This window comes from Notamacropus eugenii, chromosome 6 (genome assembly GCF_028372415.1).
Source record: "Notamacropus eugenii isolate mMacEug1 chromosome 6, mMacEug1.pri_v2, whole genome shotgun sequence".
In the NCBI taxonomy this organism is placed as follows: domain Eukaryota; kingdom Metazoa; phylum Chordata; class Mammalia; order Diprotodontia; family Macropodidae; genus Notamacropus; species Notamacropus eugenii.
Window position 1 is genome coordinate 68,408,860 of NC_092877.1, and position 25,973 is coordinate 68,434,832.

A 25,973-nucleotide genomic window follows, 5' to 3' on the forward strand; every position below is an offset into this window, starting at 1 on the left:
GTGACTGTTTCTTAAGGATGTTGGAAAGGGAATTGATACTCCAGACACAGACTGGCCTAAATAACCTCATATAATTCTGAGAACCTACATGAATGTGAATGGTTTCCTAGAATCAGAAGTAGGAGGTGAGGCAGCTACATGATGGAGTTCCCAAACTGGGCCATGATTTCTCAGATCAATAACCCTTGTACCAGAAATGTCCTGGTGGAGCCACCTCAGGTCTGATCTAATCCTCAATGCTGCAGGCTTGGCAGTTTGATTGTATCAGGCTGTCTAGAAGTGATCATGCTTTGGGGAAACTGATTAATATTAACTTGACTCACATCACACCAGTTTATTAATTAGAATAACAATCTAGTGATTTACAAATCAGAAATAGGAAACAAAAACTACTTAAACCAATTCATCAGAGCATTCTCTTCCCAGGAGGAAGGTCTATGTGAATATATATAATGCTTACTATGTGCCAGGCACTTTACAGTTATTATCTCATTTGGTCCTTATATCACAAGGCTTCTTACTAAAATCTTAATTTGTAATTGTAAAGATAACAGTTTAGCTTATATTAGCTCCACTTTAATGGACCCCTTCCTGTTTAAGGAGGCCCCTTGGATTTCTTACTGAGTTTTGAGAATTTCTTTCACCTCTAATCTATCCTTCATATCCTTGTCAGAATAATACTCTCCCTTCTACACCAGGTCTACTGCTATCATTCCTCTGCTCAGAAACCCACAGATAAATCAACAAGCCCTTATTAAGTCCTCATTGTGGGCTAGTCTTGTGCTAAGTGCTGGGAAAGATGAGGATTCTATCAGATCTTTGATTTCACCAGTACAGGGAATTCCCAGTGAAAATACCCTTTCTACCAATCTAGATTAGCACTTGCTCTGCAATTTAAGAGTCATAGGCAATTGCCTGGAGCACTGAAAGGTATACTGATTTTAAAGGGGGTAAGAGAATAAGCACTTAGATTATACCTACTGTATGCCATGCGTTATGCTGATCACTTTTTACAAATATGATTTCATTTTAATCTTTACAACAGCCTTGATCTGTAGCTGGTATTATGCTACCCATTTTACAGGTGAGGCAATAGAGGCAGATGGAAGTTAAATGACTTGCTCAGGGTCACAGAGCTAGCAAGAATGTAAGTTCAAATTCAAACTCTGGTCTTCCTGACTTTATCCACCCTGACCCCCAGCTACCTCTTTAGTGGGACAGGGAGAATAATAGCACCTACTTCCAAGCGGTGTGGTGAGAATCAAATAACATTTGAAAAATGCTTAGCCCAGTGCCTGGAACACAGTAGGTGCTTAATAAATGTTTATTCTTCTCACTCTAATTTGCTTAGGGTCACACAACCAGTATATATCAGAGGAGGTTGGAACTATATAGTACACAGGTCTTTCTGACTCAGACCAGCTCTCCACTATGTTGTGATTTAAAAGAAGTAATCTCTCCTCTCAAGGGACTTATAGTCTTTTGGAGAGACAAAATATACATGTATGCATGTATAGAGAAAACACAAAATGAGTGTAAGTTTGTAAAATACAGGATAGTTAAGGAGGAGGGATTGAGAAAGGCTTTGTGTAAAAGGTGATGGTTGGGCTGAGTCTTGAAGGAGGTGAGGAATTTTATGAGGGAGAGGTAAGGAAGGAATTCATCCTAGACATGGGAAACAACGAGCACAAAAGCAGAGATGGGAGTTCTGGGTGAGGAATAGAGAGGAGGCCCATTTGCCTGGGTTGTAGAGTGTGGGAAGAGGATGAGCATATAATAAGGCTGGAAAGACAGTTTGGGCCAAGCTGTAAGAACTTTAAAAGACAAACAGAAATTCTTACTTTATCCTAGAGGCAACAGGAAACCCCTGGAATTCAGCGAGTAGGAGAATGGTGAGGTCAAAACTCTGCTTCAGGAAACTCAACTTTGAAATTTATAAGGAGGATGGATTGGAGTGGGAAGAGACTTGAGGCAAGGAGACCAATCAGGAGGACATGACAATAGAATTGACAGAAGTATCGTGGAACTTTATTAGAGTTTTGACTATGTGAGTGAACAGAAGGGACCAGATGTAAGAAATGTCATGGGAACAGAAATAGCAAGATTTTGTAACTGAATGACACGTGTGGTGAGTCAAGACTGCAAGGCTGGGAGAGTGGGAGGATAATGGTGCCTTTGACTGTACAAGGGAAATTGAATAGAGGAGAGGATTTGGAGTAAAAATGTGTCATCTGTTACTCCCTTAATTCTGTTAATTTTCATAGCCTAATCTTCTCCTCAGCCATAATTTATATGCAAGCATGGTTATCCCCTAGATTTTACTATCATTCACAAGTATTCTACTTCTATGTCCATAACTTCTGAAATTCTTTGATCATAATAATGAGCATCTTTCCTTATTGGGGTATACTTATGAGAACTGATTATTAAATTTTCAGTGTGAGAATTTATACCTCAGAAATTGGCAAACACTACAAATTACTGTTAGATTTATTGTTTTGTTTATTGTCTTGAGAAAGTGATAAAGAAATATTAGTAATATAGATTAAACTTAAGAGTGTGTCATGCGGGGGGAGGAACCAAGATGGTGGAGTAGAAAGATACACATATGCTAGCTCCTAACCCACAGCCCATAAAAAGAAAGAAGAAATGTAAAGAAGAACTCCCAACAAATTCTGGAGCAGCAGAAGCCACAGAACAACAGAGTGGAGGAGATTTCTGTTCCAGAGAGACCTGAAAAACTGACCCAAAAGGTCCCTCGTGCACCGGACCTGGAGCAGAGCCCAACCCTGCCTTAACCGTGTGGTACTGAGGGGAGCAGATCTGAGCAGGCTTCAGGGACAGAATCTTCAGCAGCAGCGCAGGTCCCTCCACTCACAGGCACCAAAGGTCAGTGAGAGGGTCTTTCCAGCTTGCTGAAGAAGGGAGCAGGGTGTCTCCATAACTCAGGCCCCCTCGGGAGGCAGCAGCAGAGGTGGCAGCATACAGGGGCTCCCAAAGCAGGCAGGAGCTCAGATCCACTGTTGAAGGTCTCTGCATAAACTCCCTGAGGGAACTGAGCCCCATGAGGTGGCCCTGCTCCCACCTGAACAGCTGAACTTAATCTCACACTGAATAGCAGCCCCGCCCCTGCCCAAAGCCCTAAGGCTGGAAAGCAGCATTTGAATCTCAGTCCCCAAGCACTAGCTGGGTGGATCTGGAGGCTAGGTGAGTGTAGAGGGGACACTCAGAAGTCAAGTCACTGGCTGGGAAAATGCCCAGAAAAGGGGGAAAAAAAAATAAGACCACAGAAGGTTACTTTCATGGTGAACAGATATCTCCTCCCATCCTTTCTGATGAGGAAGAACAATGCTTACTATCAGGGAAAGACATAGAATTCAATGCCTCTGTATCCCAAACATCCAAAATAAATATTCCTTGGGTTCCGGCCATGGAAGAGCTCAAAAAGGATTTTGAAAATCAAGTTAGAGAGGTGGAGGAAAAACTGGGAAGGGAAATGAGAGAGATGCAAGAAAAGCATGAAAAGCAGGTCAACACCCTGCTAAAGGAGACACAAAAAAATGCTGAAGAAAATAACGCCTTGAAAAAATAGGCTAACTCAATTGGCAAAAGAGGTTCAAAAAGCCAATGAGGAGAAGAATGCTTTCAAAAGCAGAATTAGCCAAATGGAAAAGGAGGTTCAAAAGCTCATTGAAGAGAACAGTTCTTTCAAAATTAGAATGGAACAGATGGAGGCTAATAACTTTATGAGAAACTAAGAAATCACAAAACAAAACCAAAAGAATGAAAAAATGGAAGAGAATGTGAAATATCTCATTGGAAAATACAACTGACCTGGAAAATAGATCCAGGAGAGACAATTTAAAAATTATGGGCCTACCTGAAAGCCATGATCAAAAAAAGAGCCTAGACATCATCTTTCATGAAATTATCAAGGAAAACTGTCCTCAGATTCTAGAGCCAGAGGGCAAAATAAGTATTCAAGGAATCCACCGATCACTGCCTGAAAGAGATCCAAAAAGAGAAACTCCTAGGAACATTGTGGCCAAATTCCAGAGTTCCCAGGTCAAGGAGAAAATATTGCAAGCAGCTAGAAAGAAACAATTCAAGTATTGTGGAAATACAATCAGGATAACACAAGATCTAGCAGCTTCTACATTAAGGATGTGAAATATGATATTCCAGAAGTCAAAGGAACTAGAACTAAAACCAAGAATCACCTACCCAGCAAAACTGAGTATAATACTTCACGGGAAAAAATGGTCTTTCAATGAAATCGAGGACTTTCAAGCATTCTTGATGAAAAGACCAGAGCTGAAAAGAAAATTTGACTTTCAAACACAAGAATGAAGAGAAGCATGAAAAGGTAAACAGCAAAGAGAAGTCATAAGGGACTTACTAAAGTTGAACTGTTTACATTCCTACATGGAAAGACAATATTTGTAACTCTTGAAACTTTTCAGTATCTGGGTAGTGGGTGGGATTACACACACACACAGAGACAGAGAGCACAGAGTGAACTGAATAGGATGGGATCATATCTTAAAAAAATGAAACTAAGTGGTGAGAGAGAAATATATATGGAGGAGAAAGGGAGAAATGGAATGGGGCAAATTATCTCTCATAAAAGAGGCAGGCAAAAGACTTTTTAGTGGAGGGAAAAAGAGGGGAGATGAGAGAAAAACATGAAGTTTACTCTCATCACATTCCACTAAAGGAAGGAATAAAAATGCACACTCATTTTGGTATGAAAACCTATCTTACAGTATAGGAAAGTGGGGGAGAAGGGGATAAGCAGGGTGGGGGGATGATGGAAGGGAGGGCAATGGGAGGAGGGAGCAATTTGAAGTCAACACTCTTGGGGAGGGACAGGATCAAAAGAGAGAATAGAAGCAATGGGGGGCAGGATAGGATGGAAGGAAATATAGTTAGTCTTACACAACATGACTATCATGGAAGTCATTTGCAAAATTACACAGATATGGCCTATATTGAAGTACTTGCCTTCCCAAAGGGAATGGGTGGGGAGGGAGGGATGAAGAGAAGTTGGAACTCAAAGTTTTAGGAACAACTGTTGAGTACTGTTCTTGCTACTAGGAAATAAGAAATACAGGTAGTGGGGTATAGAAATTTATCTTGCCCTACAGGACAAAAGAGAAGATAGGGATAAGGGAAGGGAGGGATGTTAGAAGAGAGGGCAGATTGGTGATAGTGGCAATTAGAGTGCTCGGCATTTTGGGGTGCAGGGAGGGGAGAAATGGGGAGAAAATTTGGAACCCAAAATTTTGTGTAAATGAATGTTAAAAGTTAAATAAATAAATTTAAAAAAAAAAGAGTATGTCATGCATGCATTTTCCCCCAGATACTATTGTTAAATATTTACCAGCACACCTCTGCCTATACTTTATGACCCCTAACCATGTTCATTGTTCTCACCATTACCTCCAATCACTCCACCCTTCTGTATATTGCTATATCACCCTTACCTTGGCTATACACTTAATCCATCCAAATCTTAACCCCTTAATGTATTAATCCAACCCTGTATTTTCCATTATTCTCAAACTACCTCGGCTGCTTCTCCTATTGATGATCATACATTTTGTAACAGATGATTAATTGGACCCCTATTTTATTCCAATCAGTATTAGTCAGTTTAATATAATTCCATAGGGGTAGTGATTATAAATTCTGCTATTTAGCCTTGGACTGGTGAACTGCAGATTGTAAGTTCACTTGTTTAATCATAGGAAGCTAACTAGAGGACCTCCACACTTGTTTTCCTTTTTGTGGTAACCAAGCCCAAATGTGGCAGAGGTGACTTGGTTACATGGAAAGTCACCTAGCTATTTTTCTTACTCCTCCATCCCTAGTCATCCCTCTATTGCCCAACATGGGAAGATGACCATGAGCACTTGGTCAATGAGTGATCCCATGGGGGTTCTCATTGGCTTGGTAGGACTTCCTGAAAGGTCAACATAGGTCTGTTGAGGTCTGCTCATTAGCCAGATGGTCTACCAATGGGTTTCTGTATTTTGTGTAGACCCTCCTGGAGGGTTAAGAGCAAGGTCTATCCACCAATAAGATCATATTTTTGATCTGCTCCATCATTATTATCTGGGTATCAAGCAGTATAAAAACAAGGTCCTGGAGGAAATGGGCATCTCAGATTACGAGGAAATTCTCAGGTCCATTTCATTAGGGGGTCATGAATCCTTTAACAAAATGTCATTAGCTCAGAGCTCTGCCTCAGTTTCTTTTATGGTCGTTCGGACAATTTTGAATCCCCACAGTTTCCAAACCTCAGTCCTGGATTACCCACACCCTCTGTTTCCTTTATTCCTACTTGTATGCTGCCAAATAGAGCCAAAGGAAGTCATGAAACTGTGCTAACTAGATCCATGACAAATTTGTATTATTTAATCTCAGCTGGTCCCTCACCACAGCAAGGCAATTCTTCTACTGCTCACTAATTCTCTACAACGTTCACTAGAATAGCTATTCCAAACATTCTGCTGTCCCCTCAAGCATTTCATAGCACTTCCTTCCCTCCACCTTCTCGTCTGAGGACTACAGCTCATACAATATTGAGGCTATTTCAGAACTCTCTCTTCTCCCCTTCTCATCTCATATCCCTCTGATACTAACCCCCACAATCTTCTCCTTCACTCTAGCCTCTGATAAAGAGGTAGCCCTTCTTCTCGAACAAAGACAACTTCTCCATTTGCACCACTTTATCTCATCTCCTCCCATCTTCTCCAGTAGATTGCCTCCATCATCATTCCTATTCTCTCTTTAGTATTCTATCTCTATGGAATGACTAGTGGAACTGAACATATAAATCTATCAGTCATCTTCAAAGAGATGATAATTAAGTCCATGAGGCCTGATGAGGTGGCTAAGAGAGGATAGAGAGAGAGAGAGAAGAGAAGAGGGTCCAAGATTGAACTTTTGGTTAGAAAATATGATATGGATAATGAGTCTGCAAAGAAGACTGAAAATAAATGGCCAGACAGGAAAAGAATCAGATGAGAGTGATATCACAAAAACTCAGAGAGCAGAGACCATCCAGGGGGAATGGATGGCCAATTGTGTAAAATACAACACAGAAGACTGAGGAAAAAAAAACCCGCTGAATTTGTCAATTAGTGGATCATTGGTAATTTTAGAGAGAGCAGTCTCATTTGAATGATGAAGTCAGAAGTTAGATCACAGAAAGCTGAGGACTGAGGGAGAAGAGAGGAAAGTGGAAGGAATTGGCATAGACAGCTTGTTCCAGGAATCTGACTGATAAAGGGAATAATAGCTTCCTACTGGGTGGTTGATTGCTGTCCTTTGTTCTCAAAGAGGACTGACTGTGGCTGATCAGACCAATATGATTTAGGAATGCTCTACCACAGACTGAACACAGATAGTCCGTGTGAATATTTGGGGTGGATATCCCAAATTTGTGTATCCTGTGTTTACTTTGTGATGTCTCAATTCTGCTTTGCTCAAAGAGCACAGCACCCTTTCTGATGTAGGCATGCCATGCTGAGTGGTCGGTCCTGTGCCAGTGTCTCCCATGCTGCACGGTCAAATCCAAATGTCTTTTTTTTTTCAGTTTAACAAACATTTATTAAATACCTTTTATATACCAGCCACTGGATTAAGCCCTGGGGATACAAAACAGAAAATGAAAGTGTCTGCCTTCAAGGAATTTATAATATATATTAATATATATGTATTTATAATATAAAAACACAAAAACAAACTTAATAGGTTCAAAGGGAAAGAAGGTACACAGCTGCGGGGCATTGTGATGGGGAGTCTCACCAAAAGTGCACACCTTATAGGAAATGGTTGGGCTGTGAGTCCTCTGTGGCTTCATTATATGGAAACTTTATGAGTTTTTTTGCTCTATCCTCTAGGCCTCCAAACAGAGGGTCAGAGACTACTGATGGTAATAAGCAAAGAGATTTGAGTCCACAAACTGATACAATCTCAAGGACGATGAATTTGCTCATGATGTCTTTTTTCCTGTAAGTGTGAGAATGATAGAGTCTAATACAAAATTTGTAGCTGGTATGAACTGAGAGACATTGTTTTCTTTCTTTCTTTTGGTCTATTTTTTTTTTAAATTATTTAAGTTTTCAACATTCATTTCCACAACATTTTGAATTTCAAATTTTCTCCCCATTTCTCCCCTCCCCCCACCCCAAAACACTGAGGATTCTAATTACCCCTATCACCAATCTGCCCTCCCTTTTAATATCCCTCCCTTCCCTTATCCCCATCTTCTCTTTTGTCCTGTAGGGCAAGATAAATTTCTATACCCCATTACCTGTATTTCTTATTTCCTGGTTGTATGCAAGAACAATACTCAACAGTTGTTCCTAAAACTTTGAGTTCTAACTTCTCTTCCTCCCTCCCTCCCCACCCATTCCCTTTCAGAAGGCAAGCAATTCAATATAGGTCATATCTGTGTAGTTTTGCAAATGACTTCCATAATAGTCGTGTTGTGTAAGACTAACTATATTTCCCTCCATCCTATCCTGCCCCCCATTGCTTCTATTCTGTCTTTTGACCTTGCCCCTCCCCAACAGTGTTGACTTCTAATTGTTCCCTCCTCTCATTGCCCTCCTTTCCATCATCCCCCCCTACCCTTGTCCCCTTCTCCCCCACTTTCCTGTATTGTAAGATAGGTTTTCATACCAAAATGAGTGTGCATTTTATTCCTTCCTTTAGTGGAATGTGATGAGAGTAAACTTCATGTTTTTTCTCTCATCTCCCCCCTTTTCCCCTCCACTGAAAAGTCTTTTATGATCCCATCCTATTCAACTCACCCTGTACTCTGTGTGTGTGTGTGTGTGTGTGTGTATGTGTGTGTGTGTGTAATCCCACCAACTACCCAGATACTGAAAAAAATTTCAAGAGTTACAAATATTGTCTTTCCATGTAGGAATGTAAACAGTTCAGCTTTAGTAAGCTCCTTATAATTCTCTTTCCTGTTTACCTTTTCTTACTTCTCTTGATTCTTGTATTTGAAAGTCAAATTTTCTTTTCAGCTCTGGTCTTTTCATCAAGAATGCTTGAAAGCCCTCTATTTCATTGAAAGATCATTTTTCCTCCTGAAGTATTATACTCAGTTTAGCTGGGTAGGTGATTCTTGGTTTTAGTCCTAGTTCTTTTGATTTCTAGAATATCATATTCCATACCCTTTGATCCCTTAATGTAGAAGCTGCAAGATGTTGTGTTATCCTGATTGTATTTCCACAATATTCAAATTGTTTCTTTCTAGCTGCTTGCAACATTTTCTGTTTGACCAGGGAACTCTGGAATTTGGCCACAATGTTCCTAGGAGTTTCTCTTTTTGGATCTCTTTCAAGAGGTGATCAGTGGATTCTTTGAATATTTATTTCACCCTCTGGTTCTAGAATATCAGGGCAGTTTTCCTTGATAATTTCATGAAAGATGATGTCTAGGCTCTTTTTTTTGATCATGGCTTTCAGGTAGTCCCATAATTTTTAAATTGTCTCTCCTGGATCTATTTTCCAGGTTAGTTGTTTTTCCAATGAGATATTTCACATTCTCTTCCATTTTTTCATTCTTTTGGTTTTGTTTTGTGATTTCTTGGTTTCTCACAAAGTTATTAGCCTCCATCTGTTCCATTCTAATTTTTAAAGAACTATTTTCTTCAGTGAGCTTTTGAACCTCCTTTTCCATTTGACTAATTCTGCTTTTTAAAGAATTCTTCTTCTCATTGGCTTTTTGAACTTTTTTCAATTGAGTTAGCCTATTTTTCAAGGTGTTATTTTCTTCAGCATTTTTTTGGGTCTTGTTTAGCAAGCTATTGACTTGCTTCTTATGATTTTCTTGCATCTCTCTCATTTTTCTTCCCAATTTTTCCTCCACCTCTCTTACTTGATTTTCAAAATCCTTTTTGAGCTCTTCCATGGCCTGAGCCCATTGAATATTTATTTTGGATGTTTGGGATACAGAAGCCTTGACTTTTATGTCTTTCCCTGATGGTAAGCATTGTTCTTCCTCATCAGAAAGGATGGGAGGAGATATCTGTTCACCAAGAAAGTAACCTTCTATAGTCTTATTTCCCACCCCCACCCCCTTTTTTGGGCATTTTCCCGACCAGTTACTTGACTTTTGGGCCCTTTGTCAAGAGTAGGGTATACTCTGAGGATCTGTAAGATCTCAGTTCCTCCAAGGTGGTACAATCAAGTGTGTACACTGTTCTGGGAGCAAGCAGAAATTTTTGTGCCCAGAATCTGAGTAATAGAGTTTCGTCTTCACAACCACCTCACCTCCAGTTCTGCCAAGCCAGTACTGGGAGCTGAGATTCAGAGAGGCTGCAGGCACAGGGCCACCATTCAGTGTGAGATAAAGATCAGCTGTTCAAATCCCCCAGGAGTATCGTCAGGGCCTCTACACAGGGCTGAGGTAAGAATCAGTTGCTCAGTGCCCCCAGGGCTTTTATGATCCCACAATGGATGTGGGCTGCTCTAGAAGCTACTGCTGCCTGCCAGATGTGGCCTCTGGCCAGAGCTATGGGAAGGCCTGTCTCCCTTCTTGGCTGGCTGACAAAACCCTCTCACTGACCCTTGGCACCTGTGGGTTGAGGGATCTGCGAACCGCTGCTACTGTGACTGGGGATTCCATCCCCAGGTGTGCTCGCATCCTGTCCTCCTCCCAGAGCTGTGCCACGTGGCCAAGACTGGGCTGGGCTCTGCTCCACGTCTGGTGCGACAGACATTTCCCGTCAGCCTTTCAGGTCACCCTGGGCTGGAAATCTTCTCCACTCTGTTGTTCTATGGCTTCTGCTGTTCTAGAATTTGTTGAGAGTTTTCTTTACAGGTATTTTATGGGCTGTGGGGGAGGAGCTAGCAGTATGTGCATCTTTCTACTCCGCTATCTTGGCTCCACCCCCCATATCCAAATTTCTTGAGAGAGACCTTGAGAGTATCTTTGTATCCTGTCTTCTGACCACCATGTGAGAGCCTGCACCATTTGAGTTGTCCAGAAAATAGTCTTTTTGGCAAGTGTACATTTTTCATTTGAACAACATGGAGTTGTGCTCTCTGAAGCATAGTCTGAATGCTTGGCAGTTCAGCTCAAGCAAGGACTTCAGTGTCTGGTACTTTATCCTGACAGGTGATTCCTCAGCATCTTCGTAAGACAGCTGAAATGGAAGTGATTCAGTTTCCTGGCATGGTGCTGATAGACTGTCAATGTTTCACAGGCATACTCCAATGAGGTCAGCACAGTGGCTCTGTAGACCTTCGGTTTGGTAGTCAGTCTAATACTTCTTCTCTCTCTAACTTTTCTTTGGAACCTCCCAAACACTGAACTGGCTCTGGCAACGTGTGCATCAACCTCATTGTCAATGTGTACATCCCTGGAAAGTACGCTACCAAGGTAAGTGAACTTATCCACAGCATTCAAAACTTCTCCATTTGTTGTAACCAATGATTCCATGTGTGATAGTGTGGTGGTGGCTGATGGAACACCTGTGTTTTCTTGGTGTTAATTATTAGGCCAAAATTAGCACAGGCAGCAGAGAATTGATCCATACTTGTTGCATCTCAGCTTCAAAGCCTGCATTGAGTGCATGATAATCTGAAAACAGAAAATTATGCACCAATACTCCCTCCACTTTGGTCTTGGCTTGTAGCCTTTTCAGATTGAAGAACTTATCATCAGTGTGGTAGTTGACCTTGATGCCGTGTTCATCCTCACTGAAAACATTTGACAACATGGCTGAAAACATTATGCTAAAAAGCATGGGAGCAAGCACACAGCCCTATGTCACTCCATTGGTGATTGGGAAGGCAGGAGAGCATTGTCCACTATCCAGAACCCGGGCAAACATGCCATCATGAAATTAATGTACAATATTGATGAACTTCTCCAGGCAACCAAATTTTGACATAATTTTCCCTTATATCAAGTCTTTACTCTTTGGTCTTATACTCAGGGTTCTCCACAATCTTTCCAGTCTCATCTCACATATTCCCTAACCCCTGCTTCATTGTGCTTTCAGACCTTTGGCTCTGTGTTTACATTATTCCCCATTACAGGAATGCTGTCCCTCAGGGCTTCAGCTTGGCAAAATTTTACCCATCCTTTAAGATTTAGGTAGTATAAACAAGGCCTCAGAAGTTAGAGATAGTGAGATAAATTTGGGAAATGGCTAGGGATCCAGTCTGCCTGGAATGTAGAACCTACAAAGGCCAATAGCAAGAGATGCTGAATATGTGGAATGAAAGAACAAGGTTCTTTATATATTTCTGAGCACCTAGCAGACACTCGCATCTCTCCTGACCAGTCTTCAGTCCTGTCCTCCAACGTGAGCTGTGTGACTAAAGGCCAAGTCAATTACCTTCTCTGAACCTGAGTTTCCTCATCTATAAAAGGGAGATAAAAGCACTTGTATATTTACCTCAGAGTTTTCTTTAATCACAAATGAGATGATGTATGCAAAGTACTTTTTATGCCTTAAGGCTCCACATAAATACCAGTTATCATTGCTATTATCTTATTTTTGTCTTATTTAGATGGAGTTTATATCTTAAAGGTCCTGTGACAAGTCACTAATCTGTTATTATTCAATCATATTTAATGTTTAGTAGCCTATTGCATGAACTGATTAGATGGCTGTTTTTTGTAATTTAATAATAAAAGTAACAACTAGCATTTACATAGCATTTTAAGGTTTGCAAAAGGTGGTAGTTTTTTTTTTTTTTAACAAATATTATCTCATTTTATCCTCACAAAAATCCTGGGAAGCAGTGATATTTTTAATTCCCATTTTGCAGATGAGGAAACAGATATATAACAGTTTTGCCCAGGATCATACTGCTAGTAAGTGTTTGAAGCTGGCTTTGACACCAAGTCTGGTGTACTAGCTGCCTAAATAATGTAAAATAACAGTATTGGGATGCAAGATCATCTTCAGCAGGTCACTGAAACCATTAGCAGTATAAGTTCAGTAATGCTCAGGACTTTGGGGATCATATGTTTCTTCTCCTAGGGGTTTCAACACAGATTTTTTTAAAATTAAATTTTATTTTCAAATCTACATTATCTTCCTTCTATCTCCCTAATGCCTGGTCTAGAAAAATAAGGAAAAGAAAATCCCTGTTACAAACATACAGAGTCAAGCAGAAGGAATTTCTGCAATGCTCAAGACATGTATATGTGTATGTGAACACATATATATATATACAAATGCACATACACACATATGTTTGTGTATATACATGTGTGTATGCATATATAGATATAGATAGATAGACAGAGACAGACAGACAGACAGACACTTAGATACATTCTGAATTCATCTCCTCTCTATCAGGAGGTTGTAGCATGTTTCATCTTGGGTCCTTGGGAATTGTGGTTGGCCATTTTGTTGACCAGAGATTTAAGTCTTTCAAGGTTTTTTGTCTTAATGTTATTGCTATTATTATATAAATTGTTCTAGTTCTGCTTACTTCACTCTGTACCATTTCATAAAAGACTTCCCAGATTTAGCTAAAACCATCCCCTTCATCATTTCTTACAGTGCAATTGTATTCTATCATGTACATATTCTCTAATTTGCTTGGCCATTCCATAACTGATGGTACCTCCTCAATTTCAATTCTTTGCTACCACAAAAAAGGGCTACTATAAATATCTTTACTTATACTGGAGTCCTCTATTTAATCTATCAGGGGTATAGACCTAGTACTCTCATATGATTTTTATTTCTTCTGCTTATCATCATTACCATCATTATCCTCCTTTTTAGGACCATAATCAAGTCACTTAGAACTGTCTATAACTTGATGAATCATCAACCTTTCCTATATATCATGTAATAGTTCCAGTGTTGGGGAAGGAATGTTGAATGGTTCATTGCCTTCCTGAGATGCCTATCTCCTCTAGGAAGTGATTCATATATGCACTGGTTGGGCTTTTCTGTCTGTGAACAGGTATGAGATGTAAATGTAGGTTTCTTATCTGCTTTGTCTGAATTCCATCACGACTTCCTCAGACACGTCATATTGGAGAATCCCTCTCCAGTTTCTCAGTTGCTGGCATGAATAGGCTTGCTGATGATTTTAAAGATGGACACATACAATGGAGGAAAGTCTGAAAGACTTGGTAGGGAGTCAATGATTAACCTTGTTAATCAGGGTGAGGAAAGGCCATGAAGGTACCGCCTTTGCCTTTGCTTTTCTTAACCCTTGAAATTGTGGTGTCTGCATGATTTAATTCAATTTAATAGACATTTGTTAAACATCTTCCATGTTTTAGGCTTTGGGAAATATAGAAATGGCCCAAATCCTACTCAATCAATTAATCAACCAACAAGTGTTTATTAAGGACCTAAGCCAGGCACCGTGTTAGGCAACAGGAATAAAAGCATAAGGAATGAACAATGAGTTTATATTCTAATGGGGGAACAATAAGTATATATAAAAATATATAGTACAAAGCAAAATAAACATAAATATATTACACAAAGTATATTTATTCCATATCGTATGGAATATATATACATATGTAGACAATTATGTATATATATATGTATACACATAATGTATGTATATACAAATATATATTTATGTACATATTAACATATGCTTTATATAGTAATATAAAAGAAATCCTTTGTGCAAAGTACATATTTTGTATAAGGTATATATATAGTATAAATATCCTTACAATAAATAGAAATCTTACATACACACATATGCACATATATATACATATATATATATATATATATACACACACATATATACATACACAAACACACACATGGCAGCTAGGTGTTGGAGTGGATAGAGCTCTGGGTCTGGAGTCCAGAAGTTTCTTCTTCCTGAGTTTAAATTTGGTTTCAGACACTTACTGATTATGTGACCTTGGGCAAGTCACTTAACCCTGTATGCCTGAAGTTTCCTCATCTGTAAAATGTAGAAGGAAATGGCAAACCACTCCAGGATCCTTGCCAAAAAACGAAACTGAAATGGGGTCACCAAGAGTCAGACATGACTGGAATAATAACAAGAGAAGTTAAATAAAAGGAGTTTGGGAAAGAGGGTACTAGCAGTTGGGGATTTAAAAAAACCTCATGCAGAAGATGGATCTTGAGCTTTATCTAAAAGGGAAAGAGAGAGAGAGAGAGACAGAGACAGAGAGACAGACAGAGAGAGACAGAGAAACAGAGAGATAGAGACAGAGAGAGAGAGACAGAGACAGAGAGAGAGACAGAGATAAGGGAGGCAGAAGTAAGGACGGGGTGCATTCCAGCCATGGGAGACAGTCAGTACAAAGGTCCAGAGACAGAATGTGCTAAATTAGAAAACCCAGAGAAGACCAGTTTAGCTGGACTGCGGTGTGGAAGTGTGCAATAATGTCCAGGGAGGTTGAAAAGATAGATTAGGCCAGGTTGTATAGAACTTTAAAGGCTACATAAATGAATTTCTATTTTATCCTAGAGGCTATAGGAAACCACTGGAGTTGTCTGAGTAAGAGAGTTCCATGGTGAGGTCTGCACTTAAGGAAAATCACTTTGGCAGCAATGTGGAAGATATCCTGGAGTAGAGAGAGATTTGAGGCAGGGAGGTGAATTAGGAGGCTGTTTCAATCATTTAGGTTGATTGATATTCAAGCCAGTCAACTACTTATTGCTCTTGTAGTCAAAACAAGATTTGAGAAGGTACAAAACCCCCCTCACTCACCTTCCTTGGCATCTCCACTTCCTTGGATTAGTGGTATCCCATGAGGTTTACGATAATAACTCATAAGACTTTTATGGTTTATAAAGTAGTTTTCTCCTAACAATCTGTGAAGGAGGACATCATTTCCCCATTTTACTGAGAAAATGGAGGCACAGAAAGTTTTCCCCAAATTGCCTAAATCTCAAAGGCAGTACCTAGCAGAACCAGGACTTAAACCCAAGTCTTCTGACTCCAACTCCAGTAAACTGCTCTTTATACCACAGTAACATGCATCAGGGTGATTATATCCAGTATTTTTTGTTATTCTTTTTAATTCAACTGAAAACAAACCTCCTGAAGAAACCAGAGGAAAAAAAATTAGGTGCAAAATGGCAAGGCTCAATAGCTTCCTTTCTTAAGAGTCAAATTAGGCAGAATGGATCATAGAACATGTTTTGTAAAATAAGATGCTAAAACAGCAAGGGCCAAGAGAACCTCATACTTCTGTTCAGCAAAGAACATGAATGTGGAGCCTCCATCAGATGGCATGCCATCTTGGGGAGGGGGCAGGGGAAGGAAGGGGAGAAAACTTAGAATTCAAAATCTTATTGAAGTGAACATTGCAAACTACAACTTAATTTTTTTAAAAAAGAAAACATGAAAAGAATTTGGCTAGTATATGGGAAACTCAAATAGGCCTTATTTCTCAGACTTTAATTGGTTTATGCTCATTTAAGACCAAAGATAGTTTTGTACTCAGGAGTCATGGAAAGAGCATTGAGAATCGAGGCTCTAGTCCTCATTCAACCACTAATTAACTATGGGATCATGGGCACATCATTTCCCCTCTTGGAGTCTCACGTGTACAATGGGGAGGTGAAACTAAGTGATCTTTATAGTACCTTACAAGTAACATTCTAAAATTCAATGAAAATTATGTATAGGCAGATTTTGTCTTGAACTACTTTCTTCAGTCTTCATATTTTAGAGGCTTCTCTGCTTATCCTTGCTCTAATTTCATCCATCCCTTTTAGTGACCATCAAAAGTGATCATCCCTTTTAGTGATTCATCAAAAACTATTCTCAGAAAAAATATCTAAAACTCATTTAGGCTATTGTGTAAATGACTCACAGTTTATAATGTGTACTTTCTTCCCAAGGTAGTATGTGCCTCTCTGTCAGAGACTTAAGAGAAAAGGAATGCCATTCTAAGATAAAGTTCTAGGAATCAGCAGGGAGACAAAAGATGCATTAGGGGGACTTTCAAAGTGTGACATACTACATTTCTCCTTATTATACTTTGTATGATTACTTTTAGCCTTGTTTGATTCAGATCTATCATATTGAACAATCTGTGGATCCTGACTCACTGTGTTAACTGTTTTTCTCAGTTTTATCATTTGCAAATTGGATAAGCATTTTATATCTTTAAATTTCTTTTAAAAAGTTACAGGTTAAGAAGAGATCACTGGAGCACTCTACTGGGGACATCCAGTCAGACTGGCTAAATATTACTCTTTGGGTCTCTTCATTTAATGAATTTAGAATCTAGCTAATTAAACTATCACTTGGCCAATACCTTTGCATTTTTCTTAGCAGGCTATCACAAGAAATTTTGTTGAGTTCTATCAAATCCTAGGTGTTCAGGATTAATGCCACTCTTTAATGGTTAATCCCAGTCAAGTTCACTTGTCATAAAAGTAAGTGAGGTTAGTCTGACATGAATTGTTCTTGGTAAAGCCATGCTGGCTCTCTGATTGCCATTTTCCTCTCGATGTTTTGCGTCATCTAAAAATTGGGTGAGTCTATCTCTCTATTCTCTAGAAGCTCCCAACAGAACCAGGTGCAGATCCTCAGAGAATTCTACTGACAGAGGATTCTCCTCCCAAACTAACTCTTTGGGTCTAGCCATGTAACCAGATAGTTCCAAATCCACCTAACTGTATTCCTTTTCAGCCCACAAAAACTACATCTAGTCCACAAAACTAACCTGAAAGACTTTGTTAAAGTTTTTACAAAGAGATACAAGTTAAAATGATACTGGAAATGGAAGTTAAAATAATACTGAGATGTCACTCCATCCTTGTGGAAATGGTGAAAATAATTCAGACCAATGGAATTCAATGCTGACTGGGTCTGGGCAGGAAGACATACACTTTCATTGCAGCTAGAATTGCAAACTTGTAAAATGTTGTCGGACAACAATTTGACAGCACACACACACATACACACACACAACCCCACAAAATAATTATACTCATTTTATAAAATAATTCTGCTATTGAAAATGCCCTGAATGTGTTTCTGTTGTTTTTGTAAAGGTATGTATTAAAAGATTTTCATAGCAGACTTAAATGTAATTAAAAAAAAAATTCAAGAACCTAAATGTCCAACAATGGGAATGGTTAAATAAACTGTGGTAGTTTAATGTAATAGAAGATTCTAGTTTAATATTAACAAATGTGAAGAATACAAATAAATATGAATCCTGATAAGAAGTTAGGGAAGGGTTTCTTAACATTTCTATGACTTATGGACCCCTTTGGCATTTTGAGGAGGCCTATGGACCCCTTTTCATATGGCTTTCAATGAACAAAATAAAATGTATGGGATCACAAAGGAAATTAATTATATAGAAATGAAATTATCAAAATATTAAAAAACAAACTGACAACTGATCAAACCATCCTGGAGAGGAATTTGGAACTATTTCCAAAATGGTATAAAACTGTGCATACCCTTTGATCCAGCAACACCACTAATAAGTTTGTATCCCAAAGATATTATAAAAGAGGGAAAAGATCCACATGTACAAAAATATTTATAGCATCTCTTTTTGTGGCAGCAAAGAATTGGAAATTGAAGGATGCCCATCAATTGGGGAATGGTTGAACAAGTTGTAGTATATGAATGTAATGGAATACTATTGTGCTGTAAGAAATGATAAGTAGATAGATTGCAGAAAAACCTGTGAAGACTTACATGAACTGATGCTGAGTGAGGTGGGCAGAACCAGGGGAGCATCATACACAGAAACAGTGGCATTGTGCAGTGATCAACTTTGATAGACAGCTCTTCTCAGCAGTATAATGATCCAAGTACTAAAATAATTACAAAAGACAAAAAGTGGAAAAAAAAAAAGATGAAAAATGCTATCTGCACCCAGAGAAAGAACTATGGAGTCTGAATGCAGATCAAAGCATACTGTTTTCTCTTTTTTTTTTGTCTTTCTTGTAGTTTTTTCCTTTTGTTTTCATTCTTCTTTCACAACGTGACTAATGTGTAAATATGCTTAATATGATTGTACATCTACAGCCTCTATCAGATTGCTTGCTGTCTTGGGAAGGGGGAAGGGAGGGAGAAAAAAATTTGGAACTCAAAATCCTATAAAAATGAATGTTGAAAACTATCTTTATATGTAATTGGAAAAAATAAAATACTATTAAGTGGGGGGAAAACCCCCAAATTCCCACATGTCAGATTTAGAGCCCCTGAGTTAGAGGGATTAACTAAAAATCATTGTGATAATCCATATGTTTGAAATTAAAGTGTTAAAAAGTTACTAAGTTGAATTCATTATATTGATGCTCACTGTTAAGCTTTTAATAAAACATTAACATTTTTGTTTTGCTAAATCGAGGTGGAGCAACCTCTCCAGAAGACGTCAAGAGCCTGCAGGCCAAGTGAATGAGGCAAAGGTCTACAGCTGGTTCTGGCTGTAGTCGCTTTTGGGGAAGTGATTGAAAACCCTGCCCTCTTCAGGAAAGGCTTGATTCTGAACAAAGGATGGTCTCTGAGGGGAGTACCAGGAAGATACTAACCAGACAGCGTCAGTGAAGGTTCTGGGTGACCACATGAAGAGGAACAGAATGGTAACATCTGACATTGACATAATAAAGAACAAGAAGATCTGCTGATGGCTCTGCCCAGGTGCCCATCAACCTAGAAGCAAGCAGAACCATTGTTTTTACTTGCATCTCCATACCACAAAAGTATGGAGGGCAGTAATGACCGGAAGCTCTGACTAATGGTGAGGTCCTGATTTCAGTCTATAGCGTAGAGCCTCCCATACCACAAACATCCCAACAAATACCCACAACTTTTCCACAGATCCTATGAAGAGAATGTAACTTTGTTTTCTCTCAATGTGTAGCTAAGCAATAGATGATTAGATATTTCTTTTGTCTATGTTTATTTGCATCTTTATGTTATTAAAAAACCTAATGCATAAATGAAGCATTGCGGTATGGTGACTAGGAATGAATTAGGTGAGAAATAGTTAAAATTGTTGTATCTGCCAGAGTGATATTTCTGACTCATAACTATGAGAGAAAGCTATTGATTTGTTTTAACAAATCCCCAGAATAGAGAGCATCCATTCACTGGGATTCCTCTTGACATCAAAATACATTGAGAACAGAGTTAGAAGAAAATTAGCTGGGTAGGTCAAACAGCAACCATTACCTGCAGCCAGTTTTGAAAGGAAATTATTCCCCAGAGGAGAGGAGCTAAGGGAATGTTAAGGGAAAAAACCATGTCCCAAGGGAGGAGCAGTCAAGGTCACAAAAAGATGGGGAACTATCTGCTGATTGCTCTGCCCAGGTGCCCATCAAGCTAGAAGCAAGCAGAACCATTGTTTCACATGCAAATTATCTTACCACATTCCCCTGTTATACCAGTTTGGGCAGTGAGATGAAAGAACTTGCTTCTTTTTTTTTGAGAAAGTGTTCCACCCTTGATTCATAAGGTATTAATAAGCCCAAAAGTTAAATAAGAAATGGGCATGGCTTTATTTATCTTTCTTGAGATCCCAAACTGGACTAGGAAGATATCTTTCCTGAAAACCAGACTTGAATTCACCCTTGAAGGGGCTGGCTTCTTAGTTTCTGGTCTCTTTCAGGAGGCCTCAGTTGTCTATCCTAGCATTTCATACTTATTATTGTCTGGTCTCATCACATAAGGTTGTCATTCCAGTTGCTAAGCCAAGCCATCCAGCCTTGATTCTATTGGCTCCCAAGTCCTTCTTTGTCTTGTTCTGCAAATTGTCTCATCTCTTCATTTAATCCTTCTTTTACCTCTACGTACAAAACAGGAAAGATGTTCTATTCTAATATATATATATATATCCGTATATATGTATATATATATGTATATCTATATCTATATCTCTATATATCTATATCTATCTATCTATCTATCTATCTATCTATCTATCTATCTATCTATCTATAAAACTATTTCTGGACCCTGTTATATCCTCAAGTTACCATCCTTTTCTACTCTCTTTTCTGTCTCTACCAAATTTCTCAAAGGGATTATTGAGGCTCACATTGTCAGTACTTTTACACAACTTTCCAAAACTCCTTGAAATTTGTCTTCTGTCCTCCCTACAAGGCTAAAACCCCTCCAAGATTATCAATAGCCTTATCTTCAGAAAATGAGCAGCCTTGACTCTATGCTTACTCTCTGTGACCTCTCTAACGAATTTTTACATGCTCTTCCCCACACCCACACCCACACATATCTAACTATCTCCTAGATAACCTTTTGGTTTCTGTGACGTTGTTTTCTCATTTTCTTCCTCTTACCTCAATGTTCCCCAAAGTTTTATCCTTGATTGTCATTTCTCTCTCTCTCTTACTCTCTTTTCTAATTTTTCTGTCTTCTCTAACTTCCCATTGATAATTCACTCCCATGGCTTAAATTATGAAGCAGATGACTTCCACTTCTACATCTCCTCTATTCTTTCCTAACCTCTTCCCACAGCTCCATTCCCATATATATGATTGCCCACTGGAAATCCACCTAGATATTCCATGGGATAACTTCAAATTCAACTTGTCCAAGGCTAAACTCATCAATTTTATCCTCTAAACCTTCTCATTCTTCTAACTTCTCTACTTCTGTTCATGGCACCACTATCCTCCCAGTTAAATCAAGAAACATGAATTTATTAAGGGTCTATTATATGGAATATTATTGTGCTATAAAAAATAACAAACAGGAAGATTTCAGTAAAATCTGGAAAGACTTACATGAACTGATGCAAAGTGACGTGAGAAGAACCAGGAGAACATTGTACACAGTATAGCAACATTGTGCGATGATCAACTGTGACCAACTTAACTCTTCTCAGAAATACAATAATCTAAGACAATTCTGAAGGACTCATGATGGAAAATGCTATTGATATCCAGAGAAAGAACTGATAATAGTCTGAATGCAGATCAAAGCATATTATATTCACTTTGTTTTTTCAAGGTTTTTTTTTTTTCTTTTTGGTCTGTTTCTTCTTTCACAATATGACTAACTAATATGGAAATATGTTTTACATAATTACATATATATCACCTGCATCATATTGCTTATCATTTTAAGGAGGGGGAGAGGAGGGAAAAAAATTTAGAACTCAACTTTTAAAAAAATGAGTGCTAAAAACTGTATTTACATGTAACTGGAAAAAAATAAAATAGCATTTTTTAAATTATGTAGCAGGTCTTGGGGAAACAAATACAGAAAGTATTTGTTCTCAAGAAGCCTACATTCTATTGAGGTGATATAACATGTTCACAGATATAAAACACAGCAAATATATGAAATAAATGTTGAGCAGACATCTGATAGGAGATCAGGTAGAATTTAAGTTGAGCCTTGAAGGGAGCTAGGTAGTGATTTCAAGGGAACAGAAGTGAGGAGGGAAAGCATCCCAGTTAGGGAAGACAGCCTACACAAAGATACAAAGTAGGTTGGGGAGGAAACATGATGCCATGTACCAGGAATAGCTAGCATTCCAGTTTGGCTGGTTTAGAGTATGTAGATGCTGTAATAAGTACTTGGCCTCAAGGAATGGCCAGAGTCCAGATTAAACACCAAACAGAAACATTTTGTGTTTTATCCTAAAGGCCACTAATGCTTTTAGACAATGAATGGCATGTGTTTAAGAATATTAATTTGGCAGCTCTTTAAAAGAAGAATTGGAGATGAGAAAATCTGGATGCAGGGAAATCAATTATGAGTCATTCACACAATTTTCTATGGAATTGTATTCCCATCTTCCTTATCCCTCATCCCCTTATACTCACTGAATTATCAGGTCTTCTTGATTGTACTTCCACAATATCATACCCTTCCATTCTTTTTTTCCCTTACCTACAGCTATCATCTTTGTTCAGGTCTCTATCTCTTGCCTATCTCTATCTTGCCTAGACTATCCTAAGAGTCTATCCCTTTTCCCATCCGTCCTTTGCTCTTTGCTTGAGTAATATTCCTAATATGTTATTTTGACCAAGTTATTCCTTTACTAGAAAGCCTTGAGTATCTCCTCATTGAGATACCAAACTAAAATATAAATAGCTTCTGTTCCAGGCATTCAAATATTTTCACAATCCAGGTCCAATCTGTCTTGCTCGTCTTAAACTACTTCCTTTTTCCCATCTCTGTGCTTTTGCCTAAGCCATCTCCCATGCCAGCAATGACACCATCACCTCTAAGAAGAGAGACATATTACTTTTCTTCCTGTCCCCTCTCCAATTCCCCAAGCTACCTGCTGTCACAACCTTTTAAATGCTCAACCAACCAAAAAGCAATTAAGTGTGCCCATGTGCACGCGCATGCTCACACACACACACACACACACACACACACACACATTCAGAACTGCTTGGTCTAGGATGACCTAGTAAGGTTTCTTAGAAGAGGTGATATTTGAGGTAAACTTTGGAGAGTAAGTAGAATGGAGGTGGGGAAGAGGATGTTAGAAAGGGAGAGGGACAATTCCAGGTGGAAGGAAGGTTGTGAGCCAAAAACTGCTTTCTCCTAATGTTCCATCTTGTGTTTCATATTTCAAAACTTAGCTTTAGTCCCTAGCCTAGATGAATACTGGGATATTTCCCCTTCTAAAAGTATTTGCATTTCAAAGGAAATATTTTGAATACAAAAACCTTTGGTTGTTGGGTGGGGAGGGAAGTAATAAAGATACTTTAGAGCAGAGCTAGCAACTCTATAAAATAACACCTTTAAGTCTCTAACTGATGGCTTTTAAGGTCTGCCCTGATTACTTCCACATCCAAACGTCTTTATATCCTCCACACCTTAACTTCCAGTTTTAAGCATCCATCTCCCAGAAACTGTCTTTCCCATGAAAACAAACAAGCCAGTCTGGACAGAAGCCAAAGAAGTTTCTTTATCAAAAGTCCAGAAATTTCTCAGCAGATAATTAATGAAATTTAAGCATCCAAAGAGCTCCAGGGTGATAATCACTTCCTCTGAAAATGGGGTGGGGAAGGACAGGACTAGAGGGAAGTCACTGAAGAGTTAAGAAGTCTCCCAGGGGATCCCAGGGCAGGTATAAATGGGAGGGTTGAGGTGAAAGAATTGGGAAGAAAGAGTGTTACTTGAGCCAGGCCACACCTACCCAAGCTTTGGCAAAGGCAGGAAATAGGTAACTTGTGAGTGTGCAGCTCCCACAGTGATTGGTCTGCCCTTGATGGGGCGATATCAGGTGTTGGGGGCTGGTACTTCTACTGGAGGAGGGAGAGTAAGAGGGATTGGGTTACTCCATGGAATGGCTTAGCCGCAGGTCCATTCATTGCTTTCTGAGAGTTGTTAGGTAACCTGTCTGAGTGATGTAAATTAGCTATTGCCAAATAGATGAGTGACTAAGACAGCTGAGAAATAAAGGAAGAAAATGCTTTAGAAGTAATGTGAGTCTTGGCAAAAAAAAAAAAAAAAGACACAGAGAGACAGAGACAGGATTTCAGATGTGTGTCTTTTCTCCTCTTTTTTTGAAAAAGAAAATAATCTCTTCCCCCTCCAAAAAAAGTCTACTGTAATGATCACCATATGAGATCTCACATTACACACTCCCTTTCTGCACAGCCTAGTGCTTAAAATTGGGGGAAATGCAAAATTTAGGTAAGAGAGCTTTTCATCAAGAAATTTTCTGTTTGGAAGCCCTCATAAGACACCAACATAAATAATTTTAACACACAATATTACCTAAGCACATTCAAATAACATAAAACTGGGTATTCTGTGGCAAGGTCTGAGTTTGGAGGGTAGAGATTTAGACATTACCCACTAAAGGGAAGGGGAAGGAGAAGGGACAGACAGGGAGGGGTCTTTGGAGGAAATGGCAATTGTGTTGAGTTTTAAAACAATGGGTAAACATTCAGTAGGTTGAGAAAAGGAGCCCAGCACAGGTGAACAAAGGGAGAGAGTTAAGAAGACTGAGGACGGAGTAGAGGCAGAGAGTACTCTGCTTCAGGGTAAGGTACGTGGAAAGGCACGATATAAAATAAATGTGGAAAGTTAGAGTGGCACCAGATAATAGAGGGCTTTGAATTCCAGAGAGGAGCTTGAAAATTATTCCAGAGGCAATAGGGAGCCTAAAGGTGTTTGAGCAGAAGAGTAGCATGACCAAATGTGCATAAAAGTAAGGTTATTCTGTCAGAGCTGTGAAGAATGACTGGAGTGGATAGAGGAGAGCCAGAAATACCTGTAACAAGGCTCTTGCCATACTCCAGACAAGTGGGAGTAAGGACCTGGACTCTGGTGAAGGTAAAAGATAGCTATGTTATTGTGAGAAGCTAGGGGCATGATTACTAGACCACTGTACTTTGAGTCACTTGCATGTGAGTTTGAATTCTGATGCTTATTAGCTATGTGACCAAGTCATATACCTGTCTGTTTACTTTCCTTCTCTGTAAAATGGGGATAATAATAGCATCTACCTCAGAGGGTGTGTCCTGAACATTAAATAAGACGACGTATGTAAAGCACTATACAAATGCTAGCTATTAGTATCATTATCAAATAATGCAATCAATGTCTTCCACGGCAATTTAATTCTAAGGCATGAGCCCGTTTTACCCATTTCTACATCAGTAATGGTTGCCATGAAGATATAACGTCACAGGATGTTAGAATAGTGGAATTAGAGCTTATTTTGTTCACGTCTCTCATTTTGAAATTGACAAAACTAATTGATGAGGGCTGGAAGGGGGTAGGGGGTGAGACCCTCACAAAGACCAGGGTACCAGGGGCAGGCCATCCGGAAGGAATTTATGGACTCAAGCATTGTTGAGGTCAAGGTAAAGATTTTTTATGTTTTTCAGCAGGCAAGAGTTCTTAGGGAACCTGCAACCTTAGAAGGGTATAGGTAAAGCTAATATAAGATATTCCACAGTAAACCATGTGCCAAACATACTAACTAGGAGTTTTGAGGTAGAATTATGGAGCACTTAAGGCATGGTTAGTTCTTAAAGGAACATG

The 25,973-nt window shown here is 39.0% G+C and overlaps 1 protein-coding gene across 2 annotated transcripts in view; it reads left to right on the forward strand.

The window, feature by feature from the left end:
• Positions 1–19,937, forward strand: part of CD38 (CD38 molecule) — a 133,955-nt gene extending 114,018 nt beyond the window's left edge. The window contains exons 8-9 of one of the 2 annotated variants that reach the window (XM_072620303.1): positions 7,911–8,021; positions 19,342–19,937. In XM_072620303.1, coding sequence (XP_072476404.1) covers positions 7,911–8,021; positions 19,342–19,423 — 193 coding nt within the window. In that variant the 3' untranslated portion in view covers positions 19,424–19,937. The remainder of the gene's footprint in view (positions 1–7,910; positions 8,022–19,341) is intronic. The other variant, XM_072620305.1, reaches the window with a different exon arrangement.
• The last annotated feature ends 6,036 nt before the right edge of the window (positions 19,938–25,973 follow it).